The following is a 19232-nucleotide window of genomic DNA, read 5'->3' on the forward strand; positions in this document are numbered from 1 at the left end:
ACGAAGGCAATGGCGGCATACCATGAAACATGGTATCTGAATAAATAAGTTTAGGTTCATCATCAAATTCTTCTCCGTTAGAATCACTCTCTAGGCCGGGTATATCTAACTTGTCACAATCCGCAAACTCACCATAGCCTTTTAGTTCACCATCATGCAAAAATGGAACTTCTTGTTTTCCAGATTGATTACCAACCTTATCCACCACGTCTAGTGCTTTTTTTGGTCAAAGTTATGATTTACACCAACATCATTAATATATGTACCAACATTATTATCACCTATATACTTATAATTCTCCGGTGTAACATACATAAGCGGTTCTGGCAATACATTTTCATTTTCAGCAACACTATGATATTGACTTTTACTTGGACTTTTAAAATTACTTATTGGGTTGTTGCTCCCTTTTCCACTTGATAAATTAGCTGCAAATGCCTTTCCTCTATCATCCACTTCGTTACGCGATACGCCTTCTTCAACCACCACATAGACATACACAGATTTATCTCCAATGGTATTTATTACCTTGATCAACTTTCTAATATCACGATCATCAACAATACCACAATAATAGAGTTGTTCTGGATGTTGATAAGTCAGACTGACTTTTGATTCTTCGGGAAGACCCATCTTGCACTTCACGAAATGAACAAATTCGATGTATGTGGTGGTTTCGTAAAATTCAACACCGAAATAAAACATTCTCGGATTGTATCCCGGTGGCCAAATATATGATAATTGGGAATTAACAAACTCCCATATTCCATCTGTAATGAGCAATACAAAATACTCTTTACAACTCATTATCTTAATTTTGAGAATAAAAAAACTAGAGTTAAGAAACTTTACAAAACATGAAATATTTCAAAAAATATAAAATACTTAATATATATAAGGTAGGTTGAAAACAGTAGTCAACTCTGACGAAAAAGTAGTCAACTCTGACAAAAAAGTAGTCAAATTTAACAAAAAAACAGTCAAATTAAAAAAAATAGTCAAATTAACAAAAAGTAGTCAAGTTTACCCAAAAAGTAGTCAAATTCAAACCAAATAATTGTTAAAATTTAAACAAAATAGTTGTTAAAGTTATTGTACATATTATAAACACTCTTTTTATACTATGTATTTAAAAAAAAAAATAAAATAAAATAAATAAATAAAATGTAGTTTTTTTGACAAAATAGTAGATAAAACCCCCAAAGTAGTAGATAAAAAAAACTGTAGTTTTTTGGACAAAATAGTAGATAAACAGGAAAATGTCACTAAAGCCCTGCAAACTTTTATTTTTTGGTTTAAAATGTCCGTCATTTTTATTTTTGGTATTACAAGGGAATGAACTCAAAATGCTTTGCTTTATAGGGATATAAACCTTAAAATTTTGATTTAAAACTACATTGACCGAAAATAAGAAGGGGTAACCCGGTATCATTGCCTATGTGGCAATCTAGTTGGCACTTTGGTCCAATAACATATCCAGTGAGCTTACATGACATGGATGATTCCTATTAAATTTAATTTCTTCAAATTAAAAAAAAAACCTTTTCCTTTTCTCCAAACCACCACTGCAACATTCTTTTTCTCCTTTCTTCTTCTTTATTTCGGCAAACCCTAAGTGCTCCTTCCTTCTTGTCGTCGATGAAGACCCAATCAATATGCCAGTCACCTCTTTCTTTCCGGAGCCATCACAACCCTGAAAGTCTGAAACCACCAAAATCATAGTCGCAAAGCAAACATTAGTCTTGAAAGCAACCGAAGGTGCACAATGGGAAGAGGAACTGATAATCGTTTGCCTCTCTCCCTTTCTTACTCCTGCGAGGTTCCTCTCACATGGAACGAGTTGACCATTATCTTTCCACCAAAACTAAACACTGTCACAACACAACCCCTAACATCGAATCAAATTTTCTTCTTTTAAAAACCCAGAAAAACGAACAACAGATGAACACTTACCCAAATTTGTTCATAACCCATCTCCAAGCCACCTCCTATGGTCCTGTCGATGCCGCCGTCACCACATCGAAATCCGGCAGCCATAAGAATAAGACAGCAGCGGCGTTGTTGCTATCCACTCTAGATTCACTACTAACCAACAATGTTATCCTGATCCATCACATGGAAGGTCAATCATATGCATTCTTATGACGCCGATCCTTTTGGCAACTCCATTCTGATTTGGCAGCCAAACCAGATTGCAACTATATGGTCATTCGATTTTGTGGATTCCTCAACATCACTTGATTTGTGCAATAAATCGACACTCTAATTATGTTAGTCGTCCCCATTCAAGGAAACCCACATAATCAAGAACTCTGGAACGATGGGTATGAGTTGGATTTGTAATTTAGTTTCTTTTTTTACTAATAAAAAGCCATGCCATCAAATTGAAACCGACTATTGCAAGTATGGTCCTTTTTTAATAGGTATTATGAACTTTATGCCCTTAAAATACCTAAAAAAATATTAGGTACTCTTTAAAACAAATCCCGAAAGTTGGTTGGGCTACAATGACATTAACCCTAGATAAACCCCCAAAATATTAGATAAAAAAATAAAAAATAAAAATAAAAAACCGTAGCTTTTTTCCCAAAAACTGTAGACTACGGTTTGGGAAACCATAGGTTTTCGAGAGAAAACCGTAGGTTATATAATACCTACGGTTTTGTATGTCAAACATGATTTTTTTTAATAGAAAACGTGAAACAGTAGACGAAATGACGAAACAGTAGGCGACATCATTTATTAATTTTTGGCTAAAAATTGCTAATTACCCTCTTAATTTAGCTAGATTAGTAATTAAAACCAAAAAATCATTCCAAAATAATCCCATACACCCTCCTAATACCCGTCTTAGGCTATGTTTGGCGGACTAGCTGAAAAGCTAGCTGTTAGCTGAAAAGCTAGCTGATGGCTGAAAAGCTAGCTGTTAAATAAAAAGCTAGCTGATAGCTGAAAAGCTAGCTGATAAAAAAATAACGTTTGGTAAAACTAGCTGAAAAGCTAGCTGAAATATATAAAATTACATAAAAGGACATGTAAGAATATATGTTTCTATAATTAATTAAGGGGTGTATTTGGAAAATTTTAGAAAAACTCTTAAAAAGCTAGTCTAAGTAGCTTTTCAGCTACTTTTTGGCTTACCAAACACGACAACATAAAAAAACTCAAAAAATAAACTAGCTTATCAGCTGGTTGTGGTGCGCCAAACCCAGCCTTAATTTGAAAAGATATGTATTTGTATTCTGTGGTAAAAATCGTAACCCACAACATTTTTGGAAAAGAAAATAGAAAAAGGAGCGGGCGGTGTACGCAATGGAACAGATGTCAAAAGAATAAACCAAAGACCATAAACGAGTCGGTGAGAACCGGAGAAGGAGTGAGCTGACCTGACGATTGCCATCGTACTCCGGCGAACGTGCGCCGCCGGCCGTCCTGCCTGGCTGTTTCGTACAGCCCGATTGTTTGCTGATTGCTGTAGTGCACCAGTCCACTGCAAAGCCCCCGATACGTGAAGAAGATGAGGTTGTTGAAGGTTGCTACTTGCAATTTGAATCAATGGGCAATGGAATTCGACTGCAATTTGAAGAACATCAAGGAATCGATAATTAGGGCTAAAGAAGCTGGTGCTGTTATTAGGCTTGGCCCGGAGCTCGAAATCACTGGCTATGGCTGTGAAGACCATTTCTTAGAACTCGACACCATCTCTCATGCGTAAGATTTTGCTTTACTTTCAATTAAATTCCATTACTCGTATTCGTTTTCAAGTCAATTGCATCATCTTCCAGTCGAATTGAACCGTTGATACCTGTGGATACTAGGTTGTGACTAATTTAATAATCATATAATTTATAATCCCTTTCAGGTGGGAGTGCTTAAAAGACTTGCTTCTTGGTGATTGGACAGATGGCATATTATGTAGTTTTGGGATGCCTGTTATCAAAGGTTCTGAGCGTTACAATTGTCAAGTATTATGTATGAACAGAAAGATAATCATGATACGAGCAAAGATGTGGCTTGCAAATGATGGAAACTATAGGGAACTTCGGTGGTTTACTGCATGGAAACAAAAAGACAAGCTTGAAGAATTTCAACTTCCATGTGACATTTCTGAGGCTTTGCAGCAAAGAACAGTCCCTTTTGGCTATGGCTTCATGCAGTTTTTAGACACGTAAGTTAAAACCTTTCTGTTTCATGGCTTCGAATCAGGGTAGTGGAGTAGTATAGCTGTATAGGCACTAGGGTATTGGTGTTGTTATGCCATTGTTTCTGATAATCAAACTTTTTCTTGTCTTAATCAGAGCTGTTGCTGCTGAAATTTGTGAAGAGCTTTTTGCTCCAATTCCTCCTCATGCTGAACTTGCACTAAATGGTGTTGAAGTGTTTATGAATGCTAGTGGAAGTCATCACCAACTCAGAAAGCTTGATATTCGAATCCGAGCTTTTATAGGTGCTACACACACCCGTGGTGGAGTTTACATGTATAGTAATCATCAAGGTTGTGATGGAGGTCGTCTTTACTATGGTATGTTTGAACTGATCATACCCCCTCCCCCCCTCTCTCTCTCTCTCTATCACACACACACACACAGACACACTCAAGTGTGAAAGATTCATTATATTGCAGATGGTTGTGCATGTGTTGTTGTTAATGGAGATGTAGTTGCACAAGGTTCACAATTCTCCTTGAAGGATGTAGAGGTGGTGGTTGCTCAAATAGATCTGGATGCAGTATGTTCTATATTTAATGAGTCTGCATATTTGCTTCATGTCATTGTTCATTAATATCTTAATGAGTCTGCATATTTGCTTCATGGAAGGTTGCTAGTCTTAGAGGATCTATAAGTAGTTTTCAAGAACAAGCAAGTTGTAAAAGATTTGTTTCCTTCATAGATGTGCCATACAAGCTTTGTCAGCCTTTTAACCTCCAAATGTCTCTTTCAAGTCCATTGAAGGTAAGTGTGCTTAGGTTCTACACATTCCTTTCCTTGCAGTTGGGCTCCATTGCTTTTGATTTCTCATCTATGTAAAAGACGTGAATACCCTTCATCATTGAATCAGCCACCTCCATTATGTTGCAGATTAGTTACCACTCTCCTGAAGAAGAGATAGCTTTTGGACCTGGTTGTTGGCTTTGGGATTACCTAAGAAGAAGTGGGGCTTCTGGTTTTCTTCTTCCACTCTCTGGTGGAGCCGATAGCTCTTCGGTTGCTGGTATTGTTGGATGCATGTGCCAACTTGTAGTAAAAGGTCAGTTTTACCCCCATACTTCCAAATTACTTCCCTTCCTTCTTAAATTCTTGCACAAACAACAACAATCTTAATTGGATCTAAAGAGGTCTCTCGGTAGGCCCCATTTGTCACACAGAACAACACATGACATAACAAGTTATACTGCGCCTGATTTAACCGAGACTAGGACTTTGACTTTCACACAAAAGACATAAATGCCCTCCTCATGTCCCTTAACAAAAAAAAAAAAAGACTTTTTTTGGTCAAATTTAATCTATATCTTAATATAGAGATTGCAAATGGTGATGAACAAGTCAAGGCTGATGCTATAAGAATTGGAAATTACACCAATGGACAATTCCCTATAGACAGCAAGGAATTTGCAAAACGTGTATTTTACACTGTTTTTATGGGATCTGAAAACAGGCAAGTCCTTTCTTTATAATATGACATACTGAATCTTTTTTTTATGGGCTTAATGAGAACATGACTTAATCTGGTAAGCTATATATGCATGTTTACCTTTTGACTTGATAAAGAAAGCCAGAGAATAAGTCGTAATTTTTACCAATTTACCCTTAGCATCTTGTGTAATAAGTTTACAGTTCTGATGCCACGCGTTCACGAGCCAAGTTGCTTTCGGAGGAAATTGGATCATGGCATCTTGATGTTTCTATAGACAGTGTGGTATCTGCCTTCCTATCTTTATTTCAAACACTTACAGGGAAGCGTCCTCGCTACAAGGTAAAATAAATAAATAAAATAAACAAGTGTGTTTTATTTTATATGAAATCATTTTTTTTTTTCTTACAGGTAGATGGGGGATCAAACATTGAAAACTTAGGGCTCCAAAACATACAAGCTCGAATCAGAATGGTTTTGGCCTTTATGATGGCTTCCTTGTTGCCATGGGTTCATAGCAAACCAGGGTTTTATCTCGTGTTGGGTAGCTCAAATGTGGATGAAGGGTTACGTGGTTACCTAACCAAGGTATTATAATAATAATAATATATTAATATTTCATTATTTATTTATTATTATTTTTTTGTGTGTAGTATGATTGCAGTTCTGCGGATATAAATCCAATCGGAAGCATAAGCAAGCAGGACCTGCGAATATTTCTTCGGTGGGCCGCCACACATCTTGGTTTCTCGTCTTTAGCAGAAATCGAGGCTGCCCCACCAACCGCTGAGCTGGAGCCTATACGCTCCAATTACAGCCAGGTATTTAAATTTAACAACACTTTTTACTTTTAAACCCTCAAAAAACTTTTTCTAACTCATGTTCTCTTTTTCAGCTTGATGAGGTTGACATGGGAATGACATATGAGGAACTTTCCGTATATGGAAGGTTAAGGAAGATTTTCAGATGCGGGCCCGTGTCCATGTTCAAGGTTTGTCTTACATCTCCATCAAGACAGAACATGTTCTACTGTTTTTCACATGCATTGGACTCAGACTGACACTGATACTGATATTGATACAGAATCTATGTTTTGGTTGGGGTTCAAAATTAAGTCCATCGGAAGTAGCCGAGAAAGTAAAGCACTTTTTCAAATACTATTCCATCAACCGACACAAGATGACTGTATTAACACCCTCCTATCATGCTGAGGTATGGTTTATTTTTATTATTATAAAATTTCGTACACATGAATTAATGATAATAATAATAATAATAATACCGATTTTGCCCTTGTGTGTACGCGTACAGAGCTATTCACCAGAAGATAACAGATTTGACCTCCGACAGTTTCTTTATAACTCAAGATGGCCATATCAGTTTCGAAAAATAGATGAACTCGTGAAAGAACTTAGTGTTGATAAAGATGCATCATCATCATCTACTTCAGATGGTGTAGGAATTGTGGCAGCTGGTTCAGCTGATCCAAAGGCTGGCCTTTAAAATTTCATAGTGATTCATCAAAGTTAACTTTATACTGTGAGTTTTATTGAATTTGTTAATGAATTACCCGAAAGGATTAGTTCACTGGTCTATGGTGAAAGTACCTAGGTTCATAATCGTATACTTCTTGATACAATACAGGAGAATTTTAATTTAATAAATTAATGAAATAGTTGTGTTCCAAGTTTTTTAATGGATGTACTCGGATAATGACGTTTGTAATATAATCTCAAGCATTTCTCCTTATGTTGGGAGGTATTGAAAGGTTGATTGTGTTTCAAGGTTATGAGTATTCACGAAATCCATAAGCCTGTAAAAGTAACATGTATCCATGTAACAAAAATTTGAACATAAATATACAAAATGAAAACCAATTATTACACCTTCTGAATTAACCTTGTCTGCCAAATGATGTTTCATAACAAGACAAGATTCAAAAGGGAATTGATTCATGCATGCCTACAGGCTACAGCCTTCTTCTTATTACCAATGTTGAATGGTTTGCCCTTCTTCACTTCATTTACTGCCTCCTTCTTCATCTCCCTCTCATTAGCACCTTACAACAATGAAAATGGTGAAATGTACGTTCGGTTCGGTTCTAGTACCGAAAATTGATAACATACCTATCGGCACCATATACTTTTATTAGGGTTCGTTACTCAGTTTTGATTTTCCACCTGTTTTAGTATTCAGTATACTCGGGTTACACCTGTTTCAATACTCGGTATACTTGGCTTTGGTACCAGTTCGGTACAATGCTCATCCCTAATTCCGATCACTAAATGCAAGATTCAACATTGAATTACATTTTTAACGTTGGTTTAAAAAGGGATAAAATGTATCATAGTTAGCGATTCAGATAGACTCTAATCTCACCCTAATAACGGGCTTATACACTAAGTTCCTAATGTTGAGAGAGATCTCACAAACTAGATTGTAGCCTGGATCCCCTTTGAGACTCCATAAATTTTATTATCTAAAATGAATTGATGATATTAAAATCACCAACATATATTCTTGTACGGATAAAATAACAATAAAAATAACCAAATTACATAAGAAAGAGGTAAGAGTTTACATAAGAACGAGGTAAGGGTTTGACAAGTGGGGTACAATGTTTGAGGTAGTGATGGAAATTTATATAATTAAGAACCACATAGACGGAAAAAAAAAGTTTTATACTAAGAATTATGTATGTTTTAATAAACCACATGAACAATTTATGTAATTCACTCTTTAAATTAGATTTGTTCTTGTATAAAAAATTTATAAGTAAAAAAGATAAATCACACATGAAACGAATTAAATACAAGAATAAGTTAATTTTTGTACAATGATATCTTATTTTAAAGTTTGTATGAGCAAAAATAGGTGAAGCCAATGATACATTATTTTGAAGACTTTAAGCACTCTATAACCATCTTATGTGGTATTGGAGATCTTCAAGAAAAGATTTTTATAGTTTGATCTCCTAACTTTTGACCTTCGGTTATTCCTAAAACTTCGATATATGGTTATAATATGCAAAATAAGGCAAAGAAATTAGGGACCCTCTAAAGGGTATTTGCTTATTTTTAACCTTTGTGAATATATCATTAGGTGGTTATTAAGAGATAATTTGAGCTTTGAAGCAAGGTAAATTAGCATGATGTATACGATCCTCGTGTCGTGCTACTTGAAGGACTAACACCGAGATCGCTCGATTTGTGGGATCCTCTGGGATGGGATCGCGCCTAGGCGCCTGGCAGGACTCCCCGACCTCATAAAACCCAATACTATCCTCATGGATTCACTCGTCCACTTGGGTGTCCATTTGTGGGTGGTGTAACGCCCGTAGATCAGGGCTAGTCAATTTAGAGACGATAAGCATCAAAAATGACTTTTTGATGGAAGATTATTTAGAAGGATTAATCTTAACCAAGTTGTAGTATATGTCACAAGGTTTCCGTGCATATAAAGAACGCCAAAATCCGAGTTATAACGAAGAAGTTATGACCTGTCGAAGTTTCGCGACAGAACCGGCACGACCCAGCGCGACCCAGCGCGATGTAAATAGTGAACTTAAGGTAGATAGATATTTATCCTTAGTGATCTAAACAAGAGTTGAAGATTTATTCGATAGTAGTCCATCGATAAAAAGACAGACGAAAACGGAGTTCAGATGAAGGAGTTATGAATTTCGAACGGAGTTTTCCTGTCCTGACCTACTAAAGATAATATATAACTAATATACTTATAATATATTAAAAATAAAGTCAAAATTAGCCAATGGAGTCTAAATGAGAGTTGTAGATCATAATCTCACCTTCGCGTCGATATAAAGAACGTCGAAAACGAAGTTCTGAAGTTCGGGGCGCGAAACCCCAAAACTGTCAGAGCCCACGACGTGGAACAAGGTTGCCATGACGTGGCAAGTGTCCTGACACCTCCGGGAGGCCCCCAGATGCAACTTGGGATGACGCATGCAGTGACGACCAAGCCCACGATGTGGAACTAGGTTGCCACGACGTGGCAAGGGCCAAATTTGCCCTATAAATAGATTTGAAGGGCCAGCCGTTTAGGGTTGCCAATTTCTTCTCTTCTCTCTCCCGTTTTGCATCGTTTTGCGTGCCAGAAATACCCCGAAGCCCCGATATTATTCTCTAGCCCCGAGGCAAGTCCCGAGATCCCGAAGATCCCGAGAAGTGCGGTTCCCGAGCCGAAGCTCTGCCCGCGAGAAGTTCGATTTTTGTGGAGATCTTCCAGATCTGCTGTGGATTACTACTTCTGCAAGTTGTAGTGCTGTCCGATCATCTTCTGATCAAGTGAGTGTGTGGTTACTTTCTTCTAACGCATAAATACAAAGTATTTTATACGAAATACGTGTTATGTGTATATTTTGTTGTTATATGTGTGAATGTATATTCACTTTCTTCTACCGCATAGATATAAAGTATTTGCTATGAAGTATGTGCTAGGTGTTTATACATTGTTTGTTTACTTGAGATAAATGTTGAAATAATGTGTTATACATGTTTTAAAAGATTTAAACTTTATATGTGTTTGCATCTACAAATATGTTGGGTAGAACATGGGTAGATGAAATAGTTGATGTGAGACGAAATAATAGGTGTTTTGAACTCAATGTGTTCATTAGGTATTTTGAACTATATGTGTTCACTTGGTGTCCTTGAACTCAATGTGTTCATTAGGTATTTTGAACTATATGTGTTCATTAAGTATTTTAGAACTCAGTGTGTTCATTAGGTATTTTTAAACTCTACGTGTTCACTTGGTGTTTGAACTCAATGTGTTCATTAGTTATTTCCGAACTCTATTTGTTCACTTGGTATTTTTGGACTCAATGTGTTCATTAAGTCTTTTTGAACTAGATGTGTTCACTTGGTGTTGTTGAACTGAGTGTGCTCACTAAGTGTTTTAGAACTAAGTATTCACTAGATGTTTTGAATTAATGGTTCACTAGGAGTGTTAGAACTAGGTGTTTGTTAAGTATGTTGAACTAAGTGTTTACCAATCGTAATTTGTGGACCTTGGCAGTGGTGGACTTTGTGTCAATTCCTTAGGTCAATCCTTAGGAATAAATGGTTAAAGGATAGTTGATTCTTAGGGTAAATCCTTAAGAAATAAAGGAGATAATGGGAATGAGTATTTGGGTTGATTGTTTGATAATTCAATATAATAAATGTATTATTGTGGGTTGAAAACCCTACATGCTCACCAGGCTCCCAAGCCTGACCCACTCAGTTTTCTTTGCATTACAGGTAATGGCACAAGAGTATAAATTGGTGGACTTGATAAGAGATTTTGGATTATAGATTAGTAGTTACAAATAACTGTTGTAAGGTCTATTTTATATTGTTTATGCTTTTGGTCTGTATCGGAACATGACATCCCGAGGTTTTATTATTTAATGAAAATACATTCTCTTTGAGGAACGTTTTGATAAATTTTATCATATTTTGTTTGGGAACAAATTCCGCAACCGTTTTCTTTAAACGATTACTTTGATTTTAAAATAAAGCATAAACAAACCGGTCTTTTCTGACCGAGAAATTGGGGATGTCACAGTTGGTATCAGAGCATTAGTTTAAGCGAACTAGGAATTTGTAGGAAATTTCTAGACTTAAACTTAGAATGCTAAGTAATGATTGGGAGGAGTGTGTCTAAAATATGTTAGGTAGTACACCTAAATTGACACAAGCACTAGTTTATTTTAGGAGCGGTCCCTAAAATGCTTTTATGTGCTAAATGTTATATGTTGCCATATATGATATTTTTGTTCGGATCTATGGTCTATTGCCGACCGGATCTGGAAACCTTATGTGTGTAGGATTCTAAGCGTACGTCTACGATATTAGAGTTAGCATGTAAACGTTTCGGAGTGATAAGGATGATTTAATTATCTATCGTGGATGAGGATCTAATTTCACCTTATTCGGTGTGTAGATCAAAAATGGTAAGAACCAGGAGTGGCGTTGGAAACGCGGATGAAAACAGGAATCAACCACCAGTGATTGAGCAAATACCTGTTGTAGCAGCAGCACCAGAACCAATAACGATGGCTGGGGTGCAAGCCATGATTCGGGCTATGTTAGCCGAACAAAGGGATGAGATGCGACAGATGTTACATGAAAATAGGGATGAACCTATCATACCTATTGAGGAACCTGATCTGATTCCCGAACAATCGGAGGAAGGAAACAATAGTCGCGCTGTGAGTCAAGTTAGGACTCAAGGAGAACAAAGGAACGACCCGGAAAGGGGATACAACAAGGATGGGCGAATGTACAAGAATTTCTTGGGCGCCAAGCCGCCAAGTCTTTCGAGGAGCCCAAAGCCTGTTGAGATTATGGATTGGATCTTTGAAATGGAGATGGTATTTGAAAGTTGTGACAGTAGCAACAAACAGAAGACTGTCTTTGCAGTTAGACAACTGAAGACTGGAGTCTTGAGCTGGTGGAAGTTGTTGGCAGATACAATGCCAAGAGGAGAAGCCATGCAAATGTCTTGGGAAGCATTCGTGGAGCAAATGAAAATGCAATACTTCTAAGAGATAGATCTAATAGACCTAAACAACGAATTTCAGAACCTGAAGAAAGGAAAGATGAGTGTGGATGAGTATGCCACCGCGTTCATCGAGAGGATGAAGCTATTCCCCTACTTGGTGCCTACTGAACTCTCCAAGATCGATAGGTTTGCTAACGGATTGCCCACAGACTTTGGCCCAACAGTCAAAATGGCAAATACCTTGAAAATGGCCGTTAGAGCAGCCAGGAATGTTGAGACCCAGATAAGAGAGAAGGGTCTGGAGAGAGTTGAAGTTGGTGAGAAAAGAAAGCATGAAGGTTCTTCAAGGTCCGACGAGAAGAGAAAATTCTCGAAGTCTGGTTCGAAAAAGTTCGAAGGAGGAGGGGATGAAGCGAAATGGTGTGATATGTGCAAGAAGAAACACTTAGGAAAATGTGGCGAGGAGGTTACATGTTTCAAGTGTGGAAAGACTGGGCACTACGCCAATGAATGTGCATCTAGTAAGAGAGTGTGTTATGAGTGTAACGAAAAAGGGCATATTTCGATCAATTGCCCGAAGAAGAAAGAACCAGCAAAGCCAAGGGCATTCCACATGATCCTCGACGAAGCGAATCAAGGATGAAGATTTTATATCCGATAATCAGTTATGAAGTAGCGATGCGAATAGTAACTTGTGGTGTAGCCTATTAGAGGCATAGTATAGGGTTAACTTGAACCTTTGTGTAATCATTTCAAGAATTAATATAAACCCTAGTTTTGATATCTATGTGATATGTATGGTTTTGATATCTATGTGATATGTATGGTTTTGATATCTAGGTGGTATCTATAGTTTTAATATCCGATGTAGTGGATGATTTTGTGATTTTGTGTAGTGACTTGGTTGACTGAGAGACAATACTTGGGACGAGTATGAGTAGGTGTGAATAGTAGTAGAGATCTATACTACTGGAAGCACAGGACTCACGCTTGGATCATGGAAAGTCACAAGGTTACCAAGAAGCTAATAATTGATTCCATTTTATTCAAGTATGTCATTACCATTGTTTCAGTAATGACTAGTAAGATGGTTGTTATTCCGACCCTAGTGGTCATATCAATTGAGTCCGACTACGATGAGAGGTCATCGGGACACGACCCATCGGTCTATTACAATAGATAAAGGAATGTATTTATCCCAGGAAGAAGAAGGAGTCCGCAATAAGGATTTATTTTGTAACTTGAACGTTACGATTGAAAGTACAATGTAGTACGAAAAGTAGATGCAAGATTTGGGCATCGTCTGTAGTCAAGAAAGCCATAGAATTAAACACTCTTTCGAGGAAATATAGAACTTACGGTTATTACCTAGGATGAAGAAATCACGTGTGGAATCATTATATAAGCCCTATTTCATTGATGATCCCGGGACGTAATCATCTTAAGGGGGAGATAATTGTAACGCCCGTAGATCAGGGCTAGTCAATTTAGAGACGATAAGCATCAAAAATGACTTTTTGATGGAAGATTATTTAGAAGGATTAATCTTAACCAAGTTGTAGTATATGTCACAAGGTTTCCGTGCATATAAAGAACGCCAAAATCCGAGTTATAACGAAGAAGTTATGACCTGTCGAAGTTTCGCGACAGAACCGGCACGACCCGGCGCGACCCAGCGCGATGTAAATAGTGAACTTAAGGTAGATAGATATTTATCCTTAGTGATCTAAACAAGAGTTGAAGATTTATTCGATAGTAGTCCACCGATAAAAAGACAGACGAAAACGGAGTTCAGATGAAGGAGTTATGAATTTCGAACGGAGTTTTCCTGTCCTGACCTACTAAAGATAATATATAACTAATATACTTATAATATATTAAAAATAAAGTCAAAATTAGCCAATGGAGTCTAAATGAGAGTTGTAGATCATAATCTCACCTTCGCGTCGATATAAAGAACGTCGAAAACGGAGTTCGTATGCGAAAGTTATGAATTTCTGAAGTTCGGGGCGCGAAACCCCAAAACTGTCAGAGCCCACGACGTGGAACAAGGTTGCCACGACGTGGCAAGTGTCCTGACACCTCCGGGAGGCCCCCAGATGCAACTTGGGATGACGCATGAAGTGACGACCAAGCCCACGACGTGGAACAAGGTTGCCACGACGTGGCAAGGGCCAAATTTGCCCTATAAATAGATTTGAAGGGCCAGCCGTTTAGGGTTGCCAATTTCTTCTCTTCTCTCTCCCATTTTGCATCGTTTTGCGTGCCAGAAATACCCCGAAGCCCCGATATTATTCTCTAGCCCCGAGGCAAGTCCCGAGATCCCGAAGATCCCGAGAAGTGCGGTTCCCGAGCCGAAGCTCTGCCCGCGAGAAGTTCGATTTTTGTGGAGATCTTCCAGATCTGCTGTGGATTACTACTTCTGCAAGTTGTAGTGTTGTCCGATCATCTTCTGATCAAGTGAGTGTGTGGTTACTTTCTTCTAACGCATAAATACAAAGTATTTTATACGAAATACGTGTTATGTGTATATTTTGTTGTTATATGTGTGAATGTATATTCACTTTCTTCTACCGCATAGATATAAAGTATTTGCTATGAAGTATGTGCTAGGTGTTTATACATTGTTTGTTTACTTGAGATAAATGTTGAAATAATGTGTTATACATGTTTTAAAAGATTTAAACTTTATATGTGTTTGCATCTACAAATATGTTGGGTAGAACATGGGTAGATGAAATAGTTGATGTGAGACGAAATAATAGGTGTTTTGAACTCAATGTGTTCATTAGGTATTTTGAACTATATGTGTTCACTTGGTGTCCTTGAACTCAATGTGTTCATTAGGTATTTTGAACTATATATGTTCATTAAGTATTTTAGAACTCAGTGTGTTCATTAGGTATTTTTAAACTCTACGTGTTCACTTGGTGTTTGAACTCAATGTGTTCATTAGTTATTTCCGAACTCTATTTGTTCACTTGGTATTTTTGGACTCAATGTGTTCATTAAGTCTTTTTGAACTAGATGTGTTCACTTGGTGTTGTTGAACTGAGTGTGCTCACTAAGTGTTTTAGAACTAAATATTCACTAGATGTTTTGAATTAATGGTTCACTAGGAGTGTTAGAACTAGGTGTTTGTTAAGTATGTTGAACTAAGTGTTTACCAATCGTAATTTGTGGACCTTGGCAGTGGTGGACTTTGTGTCAATTCCTTAGGTCAATCCTTAGGAATAAATGGTTAAAGGATAGTTGATTCTTAGGGTAAATCCTTAAGAAATAAAGGAGATAATGGGAATGAGTATTTGGGTTGATTGTTTGATAATTCAATATAATAAATGTATTATTGTGGGTTGAAAACCCTACATGCTCACCAGGCTCCCAAGCCTGACCCACTCAATTTTCTTTGCATTACAGGTAATGGCACAAGAGTATAAATTGGTGGACTTGATAAGAGATTTTGGATTATAGATTAGTAGTTACAAATAACTGTTGTAAGGTCTATTTTATATTATTTATGCTTTTGGTCTGTATCGGAACATGACATCCCGAGGTTTTATTATTTAATGAAAATACATTCTCTTTGAGGAACGTTTTGATAAATTTTATCATATTTTGTTTGGGAACAAATTCCGCAACCGTTTTCTTTAAATGATTACTTTGATTTTAAAATAAAGCATAAACAAACCGGTCTTTTCTGGCCGAGAAATTGGGGATGTCACAGGTGGGGAAAAGTTTCTTTGATGGATTCGGGAATGATGGTGGCGAGGCTGCCCTCTTGCGGATGTTTATGATTTCCTGCATAAGACATCATCCAGGAAGATGTTTATGAGAAATAATATATAATACATATAATTTCCTATTATAGTGTGTCTCTCTCTCTCTCTCTCTCTCTCTATATATATATATATATATATATATATATATATATATATATATATATATATATATATATTTAGAGAGAGAGAGAGAGAGAGAGAGCGAGAGAGCGAGAGAGAGAGAGAGAGAGCGTAGATACCACCATATCTGAGGTAACTTCCTATATGGTCGGTATGTTGTATGCTTGTTTTTATTCCAGATATCCTCAAGGTGTACCATCCTCTTGCACTAGGTCTTGATCTAAGGTTCTGGTCTTCAAGACGTCGATCTATGCTACTAGCATGATCCGAAGATCCTCTAGTCGTAGGCCTCGTCTTAATATCTTAACTAGGTGTACTAAACCACTGATCTATAAATCCTAAAGTTTTTAGGTTGTCAACTACGACATCTAGGTTTAGGCGTGCATCGGTCGGACCATAATAAAACTTAGTTGCGCATTCTAGGTCTAGTTGTGGTACGGTTGCAGTACTAGACTAACCCTAAGATTTGTTTTTGACCTAATATCTAAAGTTGTGATTTGAATGGATAGTTTTTATGATACGAGGGTGTATTTATAAGAGTTTATTTAACTCTTTATCTGATTAGTGTTTGATTAGGTTATTTTCTTAATTCTATGTTTGTGCACTTCAAGACCACTAAACAAGGATCGGCCAGGTAGGAAAAGTCGGAGGGCAAGACCATTTTAGCATATAGCCGTTCTGAAATCCAACAACCCAAACGACAATTTTTCCAGCCTAGGCACCTCTCCCGTAAGTAGTTTATCTATACGGTAATTAATAATAATACTTTTATTAGGTTTAAGTAATTTAGAGTTTTATGCCTTAGTTTATAGTCGTAGTTCCTAAGAAATTACTAGTTCACTATAATCTATAGCTCTGATACCAAACTGTCACACCCCCGACCGACGACAGAAACGTCGGGCGGTGCGAACGTGGGGAAATTGGATCGAAGCATATATATATATATATATATATATATATATATATATATATATATATATATATATATATATATATATATATATATATATATATATATATATATAGAACGTAACACAAAAAGTATATCACAAACATTACTTTTATTTATTATAAATTATTTTGGGATTACATTGTTTAAAAGTCAAGCACATAACCTAAACATTACTAGAAACGATAAACAGACGAAACTAAACTCCAACAAGCTTCCACGAAGACCTCCTCCTTCTCGACGCAACAATCTTTTACACTCATCTCCCTGAAAATACATGTATTTCTTAAAAACATCAACATAATATTGATGAGTGCACAAGTTATTATAGTTTCCGACTTTTATTTTGTTGTATAAATTTAAGAATCATTTTTTCTTTTAGAAAAACTTTTCCTAAAGTATTTTATCAACCGTAGCTTACTATCTTTTTAGGATATCTACCGATCCTATCTTATTATCTTTTAAGATATTTTATAAATCCTAATTTTCTATATTTCTAGGATATCTAACAACCCTACCATAATTTATTTGCCATTCTAAGGTGTCCATGATGGTAGTCGGATCTCTAAGGTGATTGTAATGAATTACCATGATCCCCCATAATCGACGTTGTTTGACTAATAATTGCCCCGCTACAACACTTTATCGGACGTCGAATAGTGATTAATAAGAAAGTTATCCTATCAGGATTGTAGCTAGCAATCGCAGGTGTGGGTGTGAATCCCCGTATAGATATGTACATATCTTTTTAACTCTCGCAAGATTAACGATTATAGATATCGGGGAAGCTGAATTTAATCAAGGCTATTGGATGAATATTAACAGCTCCCTAACGCATTAACCTTAGGTATTTTATCTTTTATCTTTCCAATAGGTATCCTAATATAAACACCTTTAGTTTTATATTTGATAATTATATCTTTTTATCTCATATATATACATACATATATACATATATATATATATATATATATATATATATATATATATATATATATATATACACCCTAATTATGGTTAATTTGATAACTAGATATTTGGGCAGAGTAATGATTATGTACAATGCATATTCATATATTTAACTAGCATAACTTCTAGGTACTATGTTATCCTATGAATTTGGCCATTATCAAATCTAGGTATTATCTCTTCCTAGACTATCAAACATCATAACTCTTAGCATAATATCATAGCTTACAACCAGACATAATGTTTATAGCTACATTATCCTAAGGCTTTAAGCTTTATAAAACGATTAATATTTATAGATCATAAATATATTTTGATTAGGGTTGAATCGGACTCAGGACTCCCGGGACCACTCCAAAGGCAACAACTTCGAGATAGAGAGAGTGAGTGATGGTTGAAGGTGTGAGAAATGAGTTCTGCACGACCTCTATTTATAGTCATGGATTTGGGGTGCGCGTCGCGCATGATCATTGTGGCTCCATCCAGAGAATGCCACGTGTCACTTCCCAAATTGGCCACGTCACTTGCAATCTACTCGATTCTGGTTTCAGGTGCGCGACGGGCATAGATGCGCACCTTGCGCGCACGAAAAGATTTTGCAAAAATCATAACTTCTTCATGCGAGCTCTCATCTAAGCCCTCTTTATATCTCTGTGATGATCTCAACGGGTACTACAACTCTCCTTGAGGTTGTTTTAACTAGTTTTAACTTTGATTTTCATGCTTAACGGGGGTAAAAATAAATGATTTTACAAAAATCATATCTCTCTCGTATAGATCTCGTTTTCGACAAACTTTATCCTAAAGTTTATATCTTAAGGAGTACTACGAAACTTCTTTTTGCACTTTTAGTCAAAACTCAAATCTCTAAGTACCGTTTTGACGTAATTAAGTTTAATTACGCGGTTGATTTCTATTTTTACAAAATCCATAACTCTTTCCTTTGGAGTCCTGTAACACCCAGATTCTCAGGTATTGAATTAATATAAGGATTTTCTTGTTTTTGAGGTCTACTCGACGAGTTGGTTGCCCTACACGTCGAGTAGCAACGGGTTGGTATGCGTGTTTTAGTGATGTACTCGTCGAGTCCAAGAAGGGACTCGACGAGTAGGAGCTGGCAGATGAAACCCTAAATTTCGGGGTTTTGCACCCTATTTAAGGATCACTTACCTCTCTTAGCCTCATTTAATGCTCCCATTGAATTCATAAACCCTAATTCGTGTTGTTCTCTATATTGGTGTGTTTCTTAGCTTGGAAGAGGGATTTTGGTGAGG

At 36.7% G+C, this 19232-nt stretch overlaps 1 protein-coding gene across 1 annotated transcript; it reads left to right on the plus strand.

Annotated features, from left to right (window-relative positions):
• Positions 1–3269: 3269 nt before the first annotated feature.
• LOC111898750 (glutamine-dependent NAD(+) synthetase) lies at positions 3270–7327 on the plus strand. The gene is made up of 13 exons (XM_023894619.3): positions 3270–3711; positions 3863–4168; positions 4299–4522; positions 4625–4728; positions 4818–4952; positions 5079–5247; positions 5520–5655; positions 5835–5973; positions 6043–6219; positions 6285–6452; positions 6527–6622; positions 6715–6843; positions 6943–7327. Exons 1-13 carry the CDS (start codon positions 3518–3520, stop codon positions 7132–7134), a joined length of 2169 nt encoding a protein of 722 aa, XP_023750387.1. The 5' UTR covers positions 3270–3517; the 3' UTR covers positions 7135–7327.
• Positions 7328–19232: the final 11905 nt, after the last annotated feature.

The sequence above is a fragment of the Lactuca sativa genome, chromosome 6 (genome assembly GCF_002870075.4).
Source record: "Lactuca sativa cultivar Salinas chromosome 6, Lsat_Salinas_v11, whole genome shotgun sequence".
NCBI lineage: Eukaryota > Viridiplantae > Streptophyta > Magnoliopsida > Asterales > Asteraceae > Lactuca > Lactuca sativa.

What these genes read in the sequence shown, in the direction of transcription:
- LOC111898750 (XM_023894619.3), top strand. Translation starts at nt 3,518, where the DNA reads ATGAGGTTGTTGAAGGTTGCTACTTGCAATTTGAATCAATGGGCAATG. An exon ending in CTCTTTCAAGTCCATTGAAG is followed by an intron (nt 4,953 to 5,078) that starts GTAAGTGTGCTT and finishes ATTATGTTGCAG; the next exon opens with ATTAGTTACCACTCTCCTGA. An exon ending in TACGCTCCAATTACAGCCAG is followed by an intron (nt 6,453 to 6,526) that starts GTATTTAAATTT and finishes TCTCTTTTTCAG; the next exon opens with CTTGATGAGGTTGACATGGG.